We start from the raw sequence: 16,730 nt of genomic DNA on the forward strand, positions 1-16,730 counted from the left end.
CAATGAAGAGGAACAATATTTTGTTGATGTAATGAGTAATGGTTGTTGTGGGTTTTTCGGGCTTCTTGGCCGTGTTCTGAAAGTGGTTCTTCCTAACGTTTCGCCAGTCTCTGTGGTCGGCATCTTCAGAGGACAGCAAACTGTGTGTCCTCTGAAGATGCCGGCCACAGAGACTGGCAAAACGTTAGGAAGAACCACTTTCAGAACATGGCCAAGAAGCCCGAAAAACCCACAACAACCATTAGATCCCGGCCGTGAAAGCCTTCGCGAATACGTAATGAGTAATGTTTACTAATTATTTTGAAACTTTATTTTTAGAGGCATTTTGACATAAATGTTCCAGTGCTATACTGCTATAGGTTATAAATGAATATATATACTATATTCTTATCAGTCTTCAGGCCTTCCCTTGCAATGGAGATTAACAACTACAACAAGATGTGCAACAAACTGCTTCTTCAATACTGTAAAGAGGAATGTGAAGCATCTAAAGAAACTGTGCTGGCTACATAAGAAGCTTTCAGATGAATAGAGAGGAAACCATAGGAAATGGAAGAAGGAATAAATAACCAAGGAAGAGTATAAAAGAACAATCAAAATGTTTAGGGGGATGTTCAAGAGGGCTAATGCTTAGAATGGGATTAGACTTAAAAAAAGAGGCTAAAAATAAAAAAAAAAAGAGGGGGGAGACTTCCTCTATGATACAAGCAAAGGTGCCTTGTCACTATCAGAGAAGTACTCCCAGAAGGACAAATACTCCAGAACCTAACAGAGAAGAATAACTGCCCATCCCTGCAGACCTTGGAGGCTCAGGAAGCCCAAGGCACAGGGCGTCTGTAAACGGCAAGAGCATAGAGGCTGAGTCAGAAGAGGAAGTGGAACACTTGCCCACTCAATGGGGATTGAAAAAGCTGAATGCACGATACTGGCTTGTAGTTTTAAAGCGAAGACTTCTTGGGAGAAAGAGCCTTCTCAGAAGTAGTGGGTCTCCTCAGGAAGAGGTTTTTTCCCCCCCTTCAAGGGAGCATCAAGGACCAAACATCTGCAGCTAAGTGCCAGTTGACATGCGAGAAGTCCATCTACAGAAAGAACTCAGGATTGCAAGCTCCTGGAGACAACATCTCTACTAGTTCCTGTATGTGTTTCCTATGTGTCTGGACCCCTGCTTCAAATTCCAGAACTGTGCCTGACTCCTGCAGTGCTTGGACTAGACCTCTGGATCTTCCTCCTGGATTGAGACGGATCTCTCACTTTTATACTGATACTCTGGCTTTGGATCTCCTTCCCTGGTTGACTTCCTTGGTGAGCTTTTCAGTACTTGCCCTCTTTGCCTTGCCTTTTCTGGATTTCTTTGGCTGGGAACCACACCTATCTTGCCCAGCACAGAACAAGATAAAAAAGAAAAATCAGGAAGTGGTAAGCCTGCTGCACAGAAAGGATGGGGAAATTCCAATGGATGATACAGAAAAGTCAGAATACAACATCTAGTTTGCCTCTATCTACTCCCCAAAACAAAACAAACTGATGAAAATTTAATCAGTACTGCCATGAAGGGAGTGCAGCTTCAGGGCGGTGGTAAAGGAACAGCCAGCTACTTTAAATGAACTCAGGTCTGCAGATTTAAAAGAGCTGCATCCAAAGGTATCAAAGGAACTTTTAGATGCAGTCTTAGAGCCTGGGCTTCTAATCTTTTAGAATTTTTGGTGAACAAGGGAGGTTTCCTGGAGGCTAGAAATGGGCAAATGTTGAAAAGAGTAACTATCAAGTCAATTCTGACTTATGGCAAGCCTTTCCAGAGGCTTTCTAGGTTTACCATGCTCTTCTGTAGGTAGTCTGGGACCATGTCACTTGCCCTGGATACATAGTAGCTCTTCTCCCAGGAAACACAATGGGAACCAAACTCCCAATCTCTGGATTCACAGCTAGCTACCCAGATTACTCAGCTATACGGCCAACTTGTCCTTATCTTTATAAAGAAAAAATACAGAATATAAGCAACTTTTGATTGGTCCCTGCCATCAGCTCTTAGAAAATAAGAGATTACTTTAAGCCAAGATAGGTTTTGCAGAAATAACTAATGCCTAACAAATGTTATGTTTAAAAAAACAAAAAACAAAGCCACAAGGTTTGGTAGATGAGTGGAATGTTGTATGTCTTAATTTTAGCAAGGTTATTGACTATGACAGTCTGGAAGCCAAGCTGGTAAAACAGGGGCTAGATGGATCTTTCTGCTAGGTGGATCTGCATCTGCAAGCATGATGGGCCAAAGCCAGAGAAGGCTCGTCAGTGGTTCTTCATCACAGTGTAGAGAAATGATAAGCTATGTTGTTCAACATGTTTATCAAACACACGTCGGGAAAAGAGAGAATGTTCACGAAATTTGCTGATGTCAAACTTGGACAAAATCAGCATTCAAGATGACAACAGATTGTGAAATTGGCCAAAACAAATGAGTTCCAACAGGGAAAACTGCAAAGTTATATACTTACGCAGAAAATTCAGAGGCAAATATACAGGATGGGCAACAACTGGCTTGACAGGAATACATGTGAAAAGGATCTAAAGATTTTAACAGATTGCAAGCTAAACATGAGTTAACGTTGTGATGTGGTTGTAAAACAAGTTAATGCAACACTAGGCGGCATCAGCAGAAGACTAAGGTTCCTAACGGGGATGGGTTAAAGGATTTGGGTAAATTTAACCTGCCGTGTGGAAGACAGAGAAAACTTGTTTTCTGCCACTCCAGTGGGTAGGACCAAAAGAAACAGATTCAAATTACAAGAAAGAAGATTCTGACTAAACATTAGGAAGAACTTCCAGGAAGTAAATCTATTTGATAATGGACTGGACTATGAGTAAAGGTGGTGCGCTCTCCTTCATTTGAAGTTTTTAAACAGAGGATGGTGTTTTTAGGGGTGTTTTAGCTGTGGATTTTGTGCATAAGCAGGGCTTAGACTCAATGAATCTTAGTATCTCTTTGAACTCAATGGATTGTATGAGATGACAATATTGAAATAGCAACCCTGTTATAAATTTTCCATTTGTCACATCGTCTATGTATTTATTTATTTATTTATTTATTTGATTTATACCCCGCCCATCTGGTCTGGTCGACCACTCTGGACGGCTTACAATAAAATATACAAAAAACCATAGAATATACAGGAAAAAAATACAATATACCATAAAGATTTAACAAACAAACTGTGGCACATACAATAATAAAACAAAAAATAAATAAGAAGAAAAAGAAATTAAGTATTGACAGGAGGGAAGGCCTGAACGTACAACCATGTCTTTAGTTGGCTCTTAAAGGTGCCCAGTGTAGGGGCCGCACGAATTGCCGGAGGAAGGCTATTCCAGAGGCGAGGAGCTACCGCTGAGAAGGCCCGGTTTCGTGTTCTTTCCTTCCGGGCCTCCCTTGGTGTTAGGCTCCTCAGCCTCACCTCCTAGCTCGTGCAGGTGATCCGAGTAGATCTCGGTGGGAGCAGGCGTTCCGCCAAGTATCGAGGCCCTAAACCGTTTAGGGCCTTATATGTAAGCATTAACACTTTGAAGTCAATGTGGAAATGGATGGGCAGCCAGTGCAGCATGGCCAGAGTAGGAGAAATATCATGGTACTTTCTCACTCCAGTAAGGAGTCTGGCCGCTGCATTCTGCACCACCTGAAGTTTCTGCATCAACCTCAAAGGAAGCCCCACGTAGAGCGCGTTACAGTGATCTAATCTAGAGATTACGAGCGCATGTACTAAGGTGGTGAGCGCCCCTGTGTCGAGGTAAGGTCGCAGCCGGGCAATCCGCCAAAGATGGAAAAAGGCGGTGCGGACTACCGACGCCACCTGCGTTTCCATGGTGAGCGTCGGGTCCAGGTGTACCCCTAGGCTGTGGACCCCACTCTTCGCGGCCAGGGCCGCCCCCCCAAACATGAGGGGGCCGCCGAAGCCACCATCCACAGGGCCGCCCACCCTCAGAACTTCCGTCTTGTCCGGGTTCAGCCTCAGCCCGTTCTCCCGCATCCATTGCAGTACGGCCTCCAGGCAGCACTATTTGTAGTATAAGACCTTTTAGCAGAAACAGAAACTATATAACATTTATTTTACACACTTCTCAGTACTCACTTGATGGAATAGAGGACTGTGCGTTACTGGAATTCCTAAACCACTGAAACACATTCCAATGACCATATCATCTGGAGCATCATTGCTATAACACCGGCATTTACTAGCAAATAATCTTTGGACTGCTTCTCTGCTGAAGACCATCCTTAAGTGAAAAAAATCAACAAGACATACTGTTTCACTACAAAAAAAAAAAAAAAAAAAAAATGACCTGGGCAATTATAAAGTTAAAGCGCTGAATACATTATATTGCTCCAAAATTCTCTAAATAATACTCAATGCCATAACGCAACTTGAAAAAAGGCTGATGGTGGACACATTTCCATACTGCTAGTGGTATAACATCATTAGCATTTATTTTACTTTATTAAAATATTATTAGTTACTTTATCTCATTCTATGCTTAAAACAAGTTACCAGAGTGAAGGCTTTATCTTATAACTATTCACAAATTCTGAAGGACTGCATTTATCAAAATCCAGTGATGTTCTGAAGAACATGTACCACAAAAGTTCAATGTGGATCGATGATCCATGAAGATCCTTTGGGATATAATTTTACATGTTTGTCTGCCTTTCCTGTAACTGCAAAACAATGCTCCAATATGAACAGCTACCACAACCACCACTGCTGCTGGGAATGCCACCTTTTCTTGGGAAGAGAGCACCCACACTAGACTGCTAGAGTTTGAAGGAGGTGCTAAGCCTTAGGGCACATTTCCAGCAAAAGGAAGTAGCAGCCTTGCAGCACTAGTAATGGAGGGAGCAGGTGAAGGAAGCATCTCTTTCCATCTGTATACAATATTTATCTACTGAAACTTTGCTCCATCTATCAGCAGAAGTTGGCTAAAAGGCCATGAAAGCTTATACCTAAGAAAGGTTTATGGTTTACAGTGCCATAAGCTTCTTTGCTGTTTTTATGTCTTTACATCATTTTTTCTTTCCCTCCTCTTCAAGAAACTTGTTCACTGTTTCCACAGTGGTATCCTCCTGCTATGCCTTGAAGAGAACTGACTGCAACCATAGCCTCCCTGTCTTAGGGAGGAGACTCCTCAGGACGCAGAGGGGGAAGCAACAGAGCAATCTCTGAAGCACCTGTAGCACAGCAGCTGAAAAGTGATCCCAAATTGCCTTCATGGCCCATTAAATCCCATTGTGATGCCGTTCTGTTATGTACCCAAATCACTGTATTAGCTTTTGAAAACAGAGTTAGCACATTTTTCCTCCTTTCAGACAGTGTGACTATATGAAATGTGTACCCTACAACTCTTTGTTTAATTTGTGAAACATAGCCATCTTCAAGACAAAAAGCTTGCCTACTGTTAACCGACACAACAGATTGCCTAATCCTGAGTTGTAATCCTGGGCTGTAGCTTTCAAATGTATTTTACCTGTCTGAAAAATCCAAATTAAATGACTTACCCTCCTCCACCAGTGATGTAACTATAGCCTCCTGACCCCAAGCCATAGCCATACCGTTCTCCAAGAATCACTGGTTCACTTGGATCATAGCAACTGAGCAATTTCTGGAGCCTAGATATGCTAAATTATAAAACAACACATTCAAATATGATTTGATACATTTAATTCATTTAAACAATTCTAAAGCCTTTAAGCTGTCAGCCTAATCAAACACATGTAGATTAACTGTTGACACTGAACATTAAACTGGATGTCTTTTGATTATTCTATGAATTTAAGTTTTCTTTCTTTTGTCTCTTCTTGAAAGCTTTCTGGTTTACTTCAAAGAAGGCTCAACACTAAACTATAGATTTCATGAAATATTACTTTAAAAGGAATATGTAAGTTAAAAAAATAAACTTCTATAGTTTTCTCCAGACTATTCCCTAAAGCTGGCAGATAAGAATTATTTCACAGTTTGAAAGTAAACACATTTTTATACAAATTGATTTCTTATGTTAGGCTTCATCATGTTCTCTATTTATATATTATGAATTAAGCAGGTGCAGGGCATTATAATGTTTGATATTTCAGTATTTATAACTATATTGCACCATTCTACCCTAGAAGCTGCTGTGCTAGCAAATCAAGGAGATGCTGTTTCTTCAGCAGCTGGAACAATTATCATAGAGGCAATAAATGACCATTATCCCACACAGCTGTAAAGCATGTTCAGTATTTTCAGAAACCTCCATCTGAGTCTCCCTAAACATGCAGGGATATTAAAATTTCAGGCATCATGTTGCTCCCAGGTTAGAGTGTAAAACACTTGAAGACTGTATCTGTGAATGTGTGCTATGGGTTAAAATAGATTACTCCAATTTATGTTTTAGATTGGGTTTATTAAAGCTACTTGGGCTGTAAACTGTACTGTTAATTTGATCCAAAAGGATGGAAGCCATAAAAAGTGCTTTAATAATGTAATGTTCAGAAAATCTGCAGTACTATTTAACACTGAATTCAGATGAATCAAGAAATCTCAAATGTTGCAGATGGAGAGTGGAAGGCTTTAATGTATATTTAGGTAATCAAGGTCTTTCTTCCTTGCCCATTCTTTTTTGCTCACCTGTAAGAATCCCTATGGTGCAATACATGACTAAATGCAAATTTAAAATGACTGTGCTTTCACTTTTTCATTCATTGCACAAGAGATGTTCTTATCTTATTTCCTACAGCTTTTATCATTTCTGTTTTTCATAGACATCAACTAGATGTTTTCCATATAGCGTTCAGGAAAAATATGTATCTAGCAAGTAATTACTATGGAAATAATGATTGGTTGTTTTTTAAAGATATATTAGGGCATTCACTTTTTCAGCAGATGCAAATTTTTATCATAAAATAAATGCAAAACAGGTATAAGAGTCCGCCTCCCCCCAAAAAGCCACCCTAAAGTCCTCTGGTGGTATAAATGTCTTTGAACTTTTGTGGTACATGTATCAGTTCTCTAGATGTGCAATGGAAAGGCTGAGAGTTTCAAGTCTATTTAAAACTCAGTTAATTTCATACTAATGACCAGAATCCCTAGTGGTATTTACATAATGTGTCTATAGCTTGCCACTGCTAACTGATGTGGTGGCAGGGTGAAGCCTGGTTGCACAAATGAGCTCTAGCATTTTGTCAATTACCCGCAGGAAGTTATGTAAACTTTACACAAACACTAACAGGATTCTGGGCATTATATCTATATTCAGAAAGACATAGTAAGGATGGTGTCAGAAAAGCTAAGTCCAGAATAAATTAATGACAAGCTGGGAAAAAACCCAAAAGGCTTCTTTGGTTGTATGTGTAGCTGAAAGAACAAGAAAGGTATGTTCCTTAGAAAGTTGATGAAACATTAGAAGTTATGGAGAAAATATAGAACAAGGCATTTCCTTTTTTACTTTGGTTTTCTCTTGCAAGATAAATGTATTTGACCAAGGAAAAGAAGAACAAATGATATTGCACTTGTAGCTGAGGAAAACACTTAGCTATTCTAAATGAGTTTAGGTCTGGAGGGCTACATCAGTTGCATCCTAGGATGATAAATGATCCTAAATACACTCTTCTAGAGCCAATGGCTGTAATCTTGGGAAATTCTTAGGGGGAAAAAATCTAAATATCTGAAGTCTGGGTACAGGCAAATATGGTTGAGATCCTCCAAAAATGGAAAAAGACAAATTTCACCACAGAACAATCAACCTGAAAGTGATACCTCATGAAATTATAAACAGCTCAGTCTGTCAGCAGAATTCATAGATTTCTAGATGCCAGCACAGATTTATCAAGAATAAATCCAAACTAGACCAGTGTATTTTCATGATGCTGATTGTGTTTTCCTGGGTGGTTTTGGAATTTTCTAGTCTGACGTCTCTTTAGTAGTAAGATCACCAGTAGTAAACAAACTTGTCACAGCTTCTTTTAATCCCCTTACAGTTTGAATAATCACAGAACACAGCAGTTTGCGTAAATCTGCTAATTGTTGATGATGCAATACATGCGATACAGTTCTAAAAGATATACTATGACTATAGCCAGTCAGTGTCTTTCTGGGGAGACATTATTACACATATTAAGTCTTGTATTGGAGCAATCTTTGAATTTTGTAGATGTGTATATTTTGTTAAACCATGGAAATTAACCAATGGTCAAAGAAGTGGATCCTTTGCACCTTTACAATGGCAAAACTGGAAGGACAAATGTCTTGCCTCCATTAATCAATGGACTGAGGACTATATATCTTGATTTTGAGAAAGCATTTGACGAACTCACCAATGTTATCCTTGCTGGCAAACTAGCAAAACATAGGTTTTCTATAATAATGCATGCACTTGTAAATTCAGGGAGTGCACATTCAAGATTTTGCATTCATGTGGAAGGGGCTTTCATGTGAAGTGCAACAAGGTCATCTTTGGTCCTTTCTTGGATGAAGGTGAAGAATGGATGCTTACCATATTTGCACGTGACAGGAAATTAGAAATATCTCCTAACACCAAAAAGGCAGAATTAAAATTTAAAATAATATTGATAAGACTAGAATCCTGGGCCAAAACCAACAAGAAGAAATTGAACAGATATAAATGGGGTGTGTGGGAGGAAATCTTATATTTAGTTGCCAAGGGAGAGAAAGGCACAGGTATAGAATGGCAACAGCATACAGGAGAAAAATCTAGATGTCTTAGTTAGTAAAGGTAAATGTTCCCCTTGACAAATGTCTAGTCATGTCTGACTCTAGGGGGCAGTGCTCATCCCCGTTTCCAAGCTGTAGAGCACGTGTTTTGTCCGTAGACAGTTTCCGTGGTCACGTGGTCAGCGCGACTAGACATGGAATGCCGTTACCTTCCCACCAAAGTGGTACCTATTTATCTACTCACATTTTTTCATGCTTTTGAACTGCTACATTGGTAGGAGCTGGGACAAGTGACGGGAGCTCACTCTGTCGCGTGGATTAGAACTGCTGATCTTTCGACCTTGCAGCCCAGAGGCTTTGTGGCACCACGTCCCTTATTTAACCACAAGCCAAATTTCAGGTAGAAGTGCGAGATAGCTACTTTTTAAAAAGGCAATGAATTAGGATGAATAAACAGAAGAAGTTTTCAGATCTTGAGTTTTGCTCTGGTCTGTCTTGGTCAAGGCACATTTTAAAAAATATACTGACTTCTTAAGCAAAAAATAAAATAAAATAAAATAAAAAAGGAATTTTAAAAAAATCAACTTCTATGATGAAAGGACTGGAATCCAAGTCCTAGCTTGGAGAAGATAAGATGTAAGGGAGATATTATAGTTGTCTTCAAATAATCAAGGTTGTTATGCACACTAGACTTGTTCTCAGTGAATCCCAAGAGCACGGCGAAAGAAATGGGAGGAAATGTTAGGGGCACAGATTTCAACCCAATATTGGGAAAAATGTCTAACTTGGGCCATTTGACAATAGAACAGATTGTCACTGGAGATGATAAGAACCTAAGAAGAGCACTGCTGGATCAGGCCAAGGGCCCATCTAGTCCAGCTTCCTGTATCTTACAGTGGCCCCACCAGATGCCTCTGGGAGCACACAAGACAACTAGATACGCATCTCCTGATACCCCTCCCCTGCACCTGGCATTTTGAAGTACCTTCCTTTTAAGCCTGGAGATTTTACATCCCCATCATGGCTTGTAACCTTCAATGGACTTTTCCTCCAGAAATCTGTCCAATCCCCTTTTAAAGGCATCTAGGCCAGATGCCATCACCACATCCTGTGGCAAGGAGTTCCACAGACTAACAACACAATGGGCAAAGAAATATTTTCTTTCATCTGTTCTCACTCTCCCAACACTCCATTGGAGTGGGTGTCCCTGGGTTCTGGTATTGTGTGAGAAGGAAAAGGAAAAGAGCTTCTCTCTATCCACTTTATCCATCCCCAGCATAATTTTATATGTCTCAATCATGTCCCCCCTCAGGTGCCTTTTCTCTAAACTAAAGAGTCCCAAACACTGTAGCCTTTCCTCATAATAGAGGTGCCCCAGCTCAGTCATCATTTTAATCACTCTCTCTTGCAGTGGCCCCACCAGATGCCTCTGGGAGCACACGAGACAACTAGATACCTGTCTCCTGCTACCAGTCCCCTGCATCTGGCATTTTGATGAGCTGTCCTTTGCTAGATGTATGTAAACTGATCCTGTGATGAGTAATGTCTTGTATGTACCAGATAACTGCCAGGTTCCAATCCAACTGAAAGGTTGGAATTTATCTGGACTCAAATACGATGCAAACCACAGTTTGGAAACGTAAAAAGTATCAAAAGTGGTAGCTACTCCTGATTTCTTAGAACTCGGGAATCCAGAATCTTTTTGGGGTGGGGGTGGGAGGATAGGAGGACAGAGATGGGGGTATTCATACTTGAATATGAATATCTCTCTGCAGGTGGAAATAACGAGGGTCCGGCCCCATGGAACTGGACCATCCATCCACTCACCATTTGGCCGCTGCTGCGGGAGCAGCAGGATCTTCCTATCGTGCTGTACTCTGCAGTGGATTAGCCACTCCTGGCTGGAGGTGGGATGACAAGCCTCTCTGCCAGGTCGCATAGTAGCTAATCCATTGTGGACAATAGCGCAATAGGAAGACACTCCTGTGCCCGCGGCAGTGGCCAAACGGGGAGTGGACGGTCCAGCTCTATGGGGCCAGACCTTCATTATTTCCACCTGAGGGGAGATATTCATATTCATCTACAAATATGAATACCCCCATCTCTAGTCATTAGAAATGGCTCCAGAATCTCTCTCAACTCCCATTTGACTTCTTTTTGTCGTTGCAATTGTTTTCCATAGAAGTGCTTGTTCTGTGACTAACTTCCAAGCGGCCATGCTGACACTATGAAGCATGGCCTATGAACTGTCACAATCTGACAGACAGCTATGTATGTCAACCACTGGGGGGGGGGAATTATGTTCTGATGTAATGCTGATTTCTAAGCCATCCCTCCGGCAGTAGCTAATGCCTCAATACACACTTGTGAGTAACATAATGCTGTTGTCTCCAGTGCTCATACTGGCAAATGCACATCTTTGATGCCAGAAAATCGTTCAGTGCTCTCTACAGTTCAACAAATGTGAGGTATGAAAGTAATGTATGCCTAGACAGGCAACTACTGTTGGCAACTGTAATACGTGTCCTGCTTCCTATGTCACATCCCATGTTAAGCACTCTTTCATAACAGCCTTTAAAGGCCAAGAAATAAAGCTATTAAAATAAAAAATGAACTAAAGAGGTAGAGATTATTTGATCTTTTTTCAGTAACAGTTTTCAAAGAGTGAGCATGATTTTTTCAGATGTACAACAGAGATGAGATAGGATAATATGTTGACATTTCTATAATACATCAAGTAGATTATATAAAAATAGCTCCTTGCACTAGAAGTGGATTAAATTAATAGCCACTAAAGAGTCTCACAGTAACTAGCCTACCAGGTATATCTTTTTGTGCTGCAATTTGTCCTTCATAGGCCATTGCTTCTGTTGTGAAGACTAACATTACTGAAAATGGAATCTTCAGTCTCAGTGTTTAGTGAATGTTAAAAAAGGGATTTGCATGTTAAAAATATATCACATATTTTCTGTTCACTGCTGTAATTCATTATTTATTTACATGAGAGGATGGAATAGAGAGCACAGAGTAAAACCAATAAATAAGAGGCAGTGTTGGTGGCTGGTTTCTTGGTTTAGATTAGTGGAATTCAACTTATTCGGAAGGTCACTGTATTTTTTACATTGAGATAGAGGCTGGCCCCTTTCAACTCCATTAATCTATGATTCCATGAAGTACGGTTTGTAACTTGAGAGTATTCTTGGGTCTATTAGTGGTTTAAATGGACTCTGTGCGATAGAATGCCTCTTTCTAATTTAGGCTGCTATAATGGCTACAATTATCTGTTGAGGGATTATTTAGTTGCAGGAATTAATGCTCTTCCAATCTCTCATCTGGATTCCTGTAATGTGTCGTACCTCAGACTGCTCAAAACGTTTATTACAAATGCTGATTCCAGCCTCTGAAGTTTTTCCTGGCCATGGAATTCAGTAGCTAATGGAAAACCTCTTCCCCTACCTGTGCCCTGATCTCAACTACAGAGGCTCCCAAAGTGCCTACTCATGTTGAAGCTTGGAGGGTGGCTGCTAGCAAAAGGGCATTCTCAATCTTGGCTCCCAGATCTTTAATGATCTCTCTTGGGAAAACTGACTGGCATCATCAGCATTTTCTTCCTCTCACAAGACTAAGACACTTTCATTTCTTAAATCTTTGCTATTTTAATTCTTATACAATGGGAGTTTTATTTCCTACCTGGTTTTATCTCCTCACACTTTATTATACTTTGGGTTTGTATTTTTATCATGTTGACTCTGTACTTTCCTCTAAAGTTTTATCATTTTATTTTCCTAATGTGTTTTTACATTTGCATTGCATTATTGATCTATTTTGAAGCTGTACAATGCCTAGAGAATTTGTTTTACATTTGGCTTATTGATGTACTGGCTGAAATTCTGTTGGAATAACTACACCTGTGGAAGGCTAATAATATCACCAGCACAGGTGATTTTTAAAGAAATTAAACACCTCCTACTTCTGTCCTGCAGCTCTCATGTAATCCCTTTTGCCACTGGGAAGCTGTGACAGCTGCAGGACAAGAGGGGCAAGTCTTTAATTACTAAAAATTGCAGCTGCCAGGAGGACAATACAAAATTAACAAACAAAAATACAAAGCAAAAGTCAATGTAAGAAAAAGTCAGTGGTTTGTACCCAAACTTTCAAGTAAACGTGTTTATGCCACATCATGCATTGTTCCTCTGATCACCGCTTGGAAAGGCTTGGGGTATCAAAGAAGGAGAGGAGAGGAGCAAGATGTTGCTTGAGCAGTCTTCCATTTGTACATTTATAGAGTTCACCCATTGGCAACAAGCCTATTTCTTGCATACAGCAGTGTAAATCCAATGGCATGAATCTCAGTGGCAAATTGCTACCACTTAAAAACTGAAAGTTCATATTACTTGTCATGCACCAAGTCACACGACTGGTATGTCACAAGAAATACAAGCACAGACTTCTTAAATGACAGTAATTCACCATTTAGATAGATCTTCTGTGTACCTTCTCTTGCCCAAATGATGCTACTAGTTTTCCAGCTTTCAAGATTCTGTTTAATTTCCTGCCACAGCATCCAACTTTATATTTAATTTAACATATGAGGTGTGCTTTTAATTTGCTGTAAATTCCTTTGAGTTTCTGTCTGATGAGAAAAATTGAACTGGATCATAAATTTCCATATTTCACACTTCACTTGGGATTGCATTATTGCATGTTAGTTCTGCAATAATGGTTTCCAAATAAACTGTTCTTAAGGCTATATGTGATTTAACTTCACCTGATTCAGAAATTCATACCTTATTAAAGTGTCATCATCCACAATGACTAACCAAGGTGTTCTAGCGGGACCACGGTTTAAAAATCTTTCCAAAATGGCAAAAGTCTTTCCACAGTGACCTGGATATGGAGCAAAAGTAAGTAATGGAATCCATTGAGATTTTCAGTTCAATGATGGTTTAAAAATTCTCAATACTTTTCCAAATAATGCACGTCTACCAATCACACGTGTTCAGACTGGGGGGTGTAAGTGGAACTTCTCATTCAGATCTATAATCATTTGGATTCGCTGGATCAATAACAACAGGACATGAAGGTACAGTGGTGCCTCGCATTACAAAGTTAATTCGTTCCAGCGAAATCGCTGTAGAACAAAAACGTCGTAATGCGATTTTTAAAAGCCCATAGAAACGCATTAAAACCAGATTAATGTGTTCCTAGGGGCTTGAAACTCACCGCCCAGCGAAGATCCTCCATAGCACGGCCATTTTTGCTGCTTGTGCAGCGAGGAATCCGTGCGAAAACACGGCGGGCGGCCATTTTGTTTGCCCGGTGGCCATTTTGAAGCCGCCAATCAGCTGTTAAAAAATCATCGCTTTGCGATGATCAGTTCCCGAAACAAGGAACCGATCATCGCAAAGCGAAATTCCCCCATAGGGAACATTGTTTTGCGATCGCTTTTGCGATTGCAAAAACATCAACGTCAAGCGATTTCATCATTAAACGGAGCGCCCGTCTTGCGGGGCACCACTGTATTCTGGCCTGCACAATGTTCACAGCTTAGGTCATGGCCTGAACTTTTAGTAGAGATTAACAAAAACAGTGAAGTATTTAAGATGGAAAACAATCAGACTATTGGTCAGGTTTTTTTTGTAAAGTAACTTGCCAGGCTCACAATTCTCAAGAGATTGTTATTTATTTTATTGCATTTTTAAGCCTAAATGTAAGTGAAAGATATGACTGAAGATGGGATTAACATGAGTTCCAAAGGCTGCAGAATCACAACACAAGTAAATATGTCTAAAACCTCAAGCTCTGCAATTCTCATGAGACATTTCAAATCTGATTCAAGTAAACGATTCCAGCACATGCTGTAAAATTAAAGCAGCACATTTGTTCCCCCATGATCTAGTAAGTGATTATAACATTGAAGCAATTACGCAAAACTCATGATCAATGTACCTACACTCTGAAGTATTGTAATGCAATGGGTCTTCTTTTCAAATTAATGTGTAAAAGATTGCACCAGGAACAGAAGGAAGCTGCTTAGCCATCCCAAATCTACAATCTATATTGCTAACTTGGCAATAATATCTAGGATGCCTTGAACCAGCTATGCCAACAGCCTTAAATCAATTGAAAGTAATAACAATTAAGAATATAACTCTCCTTACAAAATGTAAACTGAAAGATACCACTGAGGTTGAAATTGTGGTGAAAGTGGTATCAGGCTGTGCAGAATTTATAACTTCCCACTTGGGAAAAAAATCCCTTGTAATACCCCTTCCCATTTGGGAAAACAAAGGAAGGCTAAGAATCCAGGCTTCTGTGACTCTGTGGGATTAGCTGTCAATACTCAAGTGCAGAAATAGGCAGTAGTTTGAGATAAGGTGGAAGAGGAGTCAGCAGACAAGAAGTAGAAGGCTCTGAGGAAGGAAGAAGCTAGTACTAAGGAAACATGTTTGAAAAAGATTTTAGTAAAGAGGATGATTTGGAGGACATGGGAAGTGTTTAGGCAGATAAAGAGATAGCTATATTCATATTATAGTGGCTCAGGAGGAGTACAAAAGCAAAAGCAGACTGAGATGAACAGATTGCTTATCTATAACTGTAGTTCTTTGAGTAATCATCTGTGAATTCACATACTGTATATGTTTTTGCGCTTGCACAGAAGCCAGCCTCAGAACTTTCCAGAGCTTCAGGAAAAACGTCCCCCTCTCCAAGTGCTACTGTGCATATGACCAGACACACTCTAACAGTTCTCCCTCAATTCTCCTCCATTTGCCACCCATGACAGAGGTTGAGCATGACAGAGGGGAGGAGGGAGGGATGTGTGCACTTACAGATGACCCCTTGAAGAAATAGTTACAGGTAAGCAACTTGTCCTTCTTTATCATGGTCTCTGTGAATCACACATATGGGTGACTAGCAAGTTGACTTACTAGCAGTGGGATGTCCCATCATGAGAGAAGAAAGCACTGCCCAAACGAAGGAAGCATCTTGTTGGGCTCAAACATCTAGCCAACAATGTTTCATAAAGGTGAATGGCTGCAATCATGTGGCAACTCTATAGATGTCAGGCAAGGTTAGACATCTGTGGAAAGCAGTAGAGGCTGCAATATTTCCTGTAGAATGGCTCTTGACACCATCACATTAAGGTTGGTTGGCCATCTCATATGCTAGCCGGATGGTCTCTACAACCCACTGGGCTTACTTCTACGAATTCTATTGTACTGTATTGTATTATAATTTTACCCTCACTTTACTTTATGATTTTTGATTTTCACACCTATGTATTAATGTTGCTATTTGCTTTTTTGTTACTCTGTTGCTTTTTTATTTGTTGCCAAGAGATATGAAATTCAGAAACAACTTTAGGCCAAAAGGTCGTGTCTGGGTACAAAGTAACTTTGCCCTTGTGAAACTGCAGGAACAGAGTATTGAATGCAGTACACACAGATGACTCGGAAATCTTGCTGACATGACTGCGACAAGAAAGACAGTCTTCAGCATGAGAAGGCAAATGTTGGTTGTTGCTGTGGGCTCAAAGGAAGGTTTCATCGACTGCACAAGAACTAAAGAAAGAACCCATGATGTCGGTGCTTGCTGCACATCAGGATAAGTACGAATCCTTTCAAAAATTTCTTGACTGATCTGTGAACAGCCAAGCAGAAGGATGTCTGTGAGGTAGCCATGAAACTATTGTTTTTAGGCAGACACACAAGGAAGAATGGGCAAGTCCTTTCTGTTTTAAAGGTAACAAAAATGCATCACTGTCTCCTTGGTGACAGGTATGCTTGGTTCTCGAATTCAGCAAATTCACGCAATCTGGTCCACATGTATTTATTTCTGTGTAGACAGTTTAGTTGATGCTGCCAAGATCTGTGCTATTTGAGGCAAACTCTCCACACCATCAGTCTGGGAATATCTGGATGCCTGACTTTTATCTGTATTGTGAGTTAATAAATCTGCTGTGTGTGGTAGGTTGATTGTTTCTGTTGTCATCAGCAACATGGTGGCCAACTAAATTTGCCTTGGCCACCATGGGGCTATTAA

General features: G+C 40.2%; 1 protein-coding gene across 1 annotated transcript in view; it reads right to left on the reverse strand.

The window, feature by feature from the left end:
* Positions 1–16,730, reverse strand: part of B3GLCT (beta 3-glucosyltransferase) — a 105,252-nt gene that overhangs the window by 9,169 nt on the left and 79,353 nt on the right. Inside the window, exons 12-14 of the mRNA XM_072993761.2 lie at positions 13,475–13,574; positions 5,540–5,659; positions 4,119–4,263 (exon numbers count right to left, since the gene is read on the reverse strand). Coding sequence (XP_072849862.2) covers positions 4,119–4,263; positions 5,540–5,659; positions 13,475–13,574 — 365 coding nt within the window. The remainder of the gene's footprint in view (positions 1–4,118; positions 4,264–5,539; positions 5,660–13,474; positions 13,575–16,730) is intronic.

This window comes from Pogona vitticeps, chromosome 3 (genome assembly GCF_051106095.1).
Source record: "Pogona vitticeps strain Pit_001003342236 chromosome 3, PviZW2.1, whole genome shotgun sequence".
Taxonomy (NCBI): domain Eukaryota; kingdom Metazoa; phylum Chordata; class Lepidosauria; order Squamata; family Agamidae; genus Pogona; species Pogona vitticeps.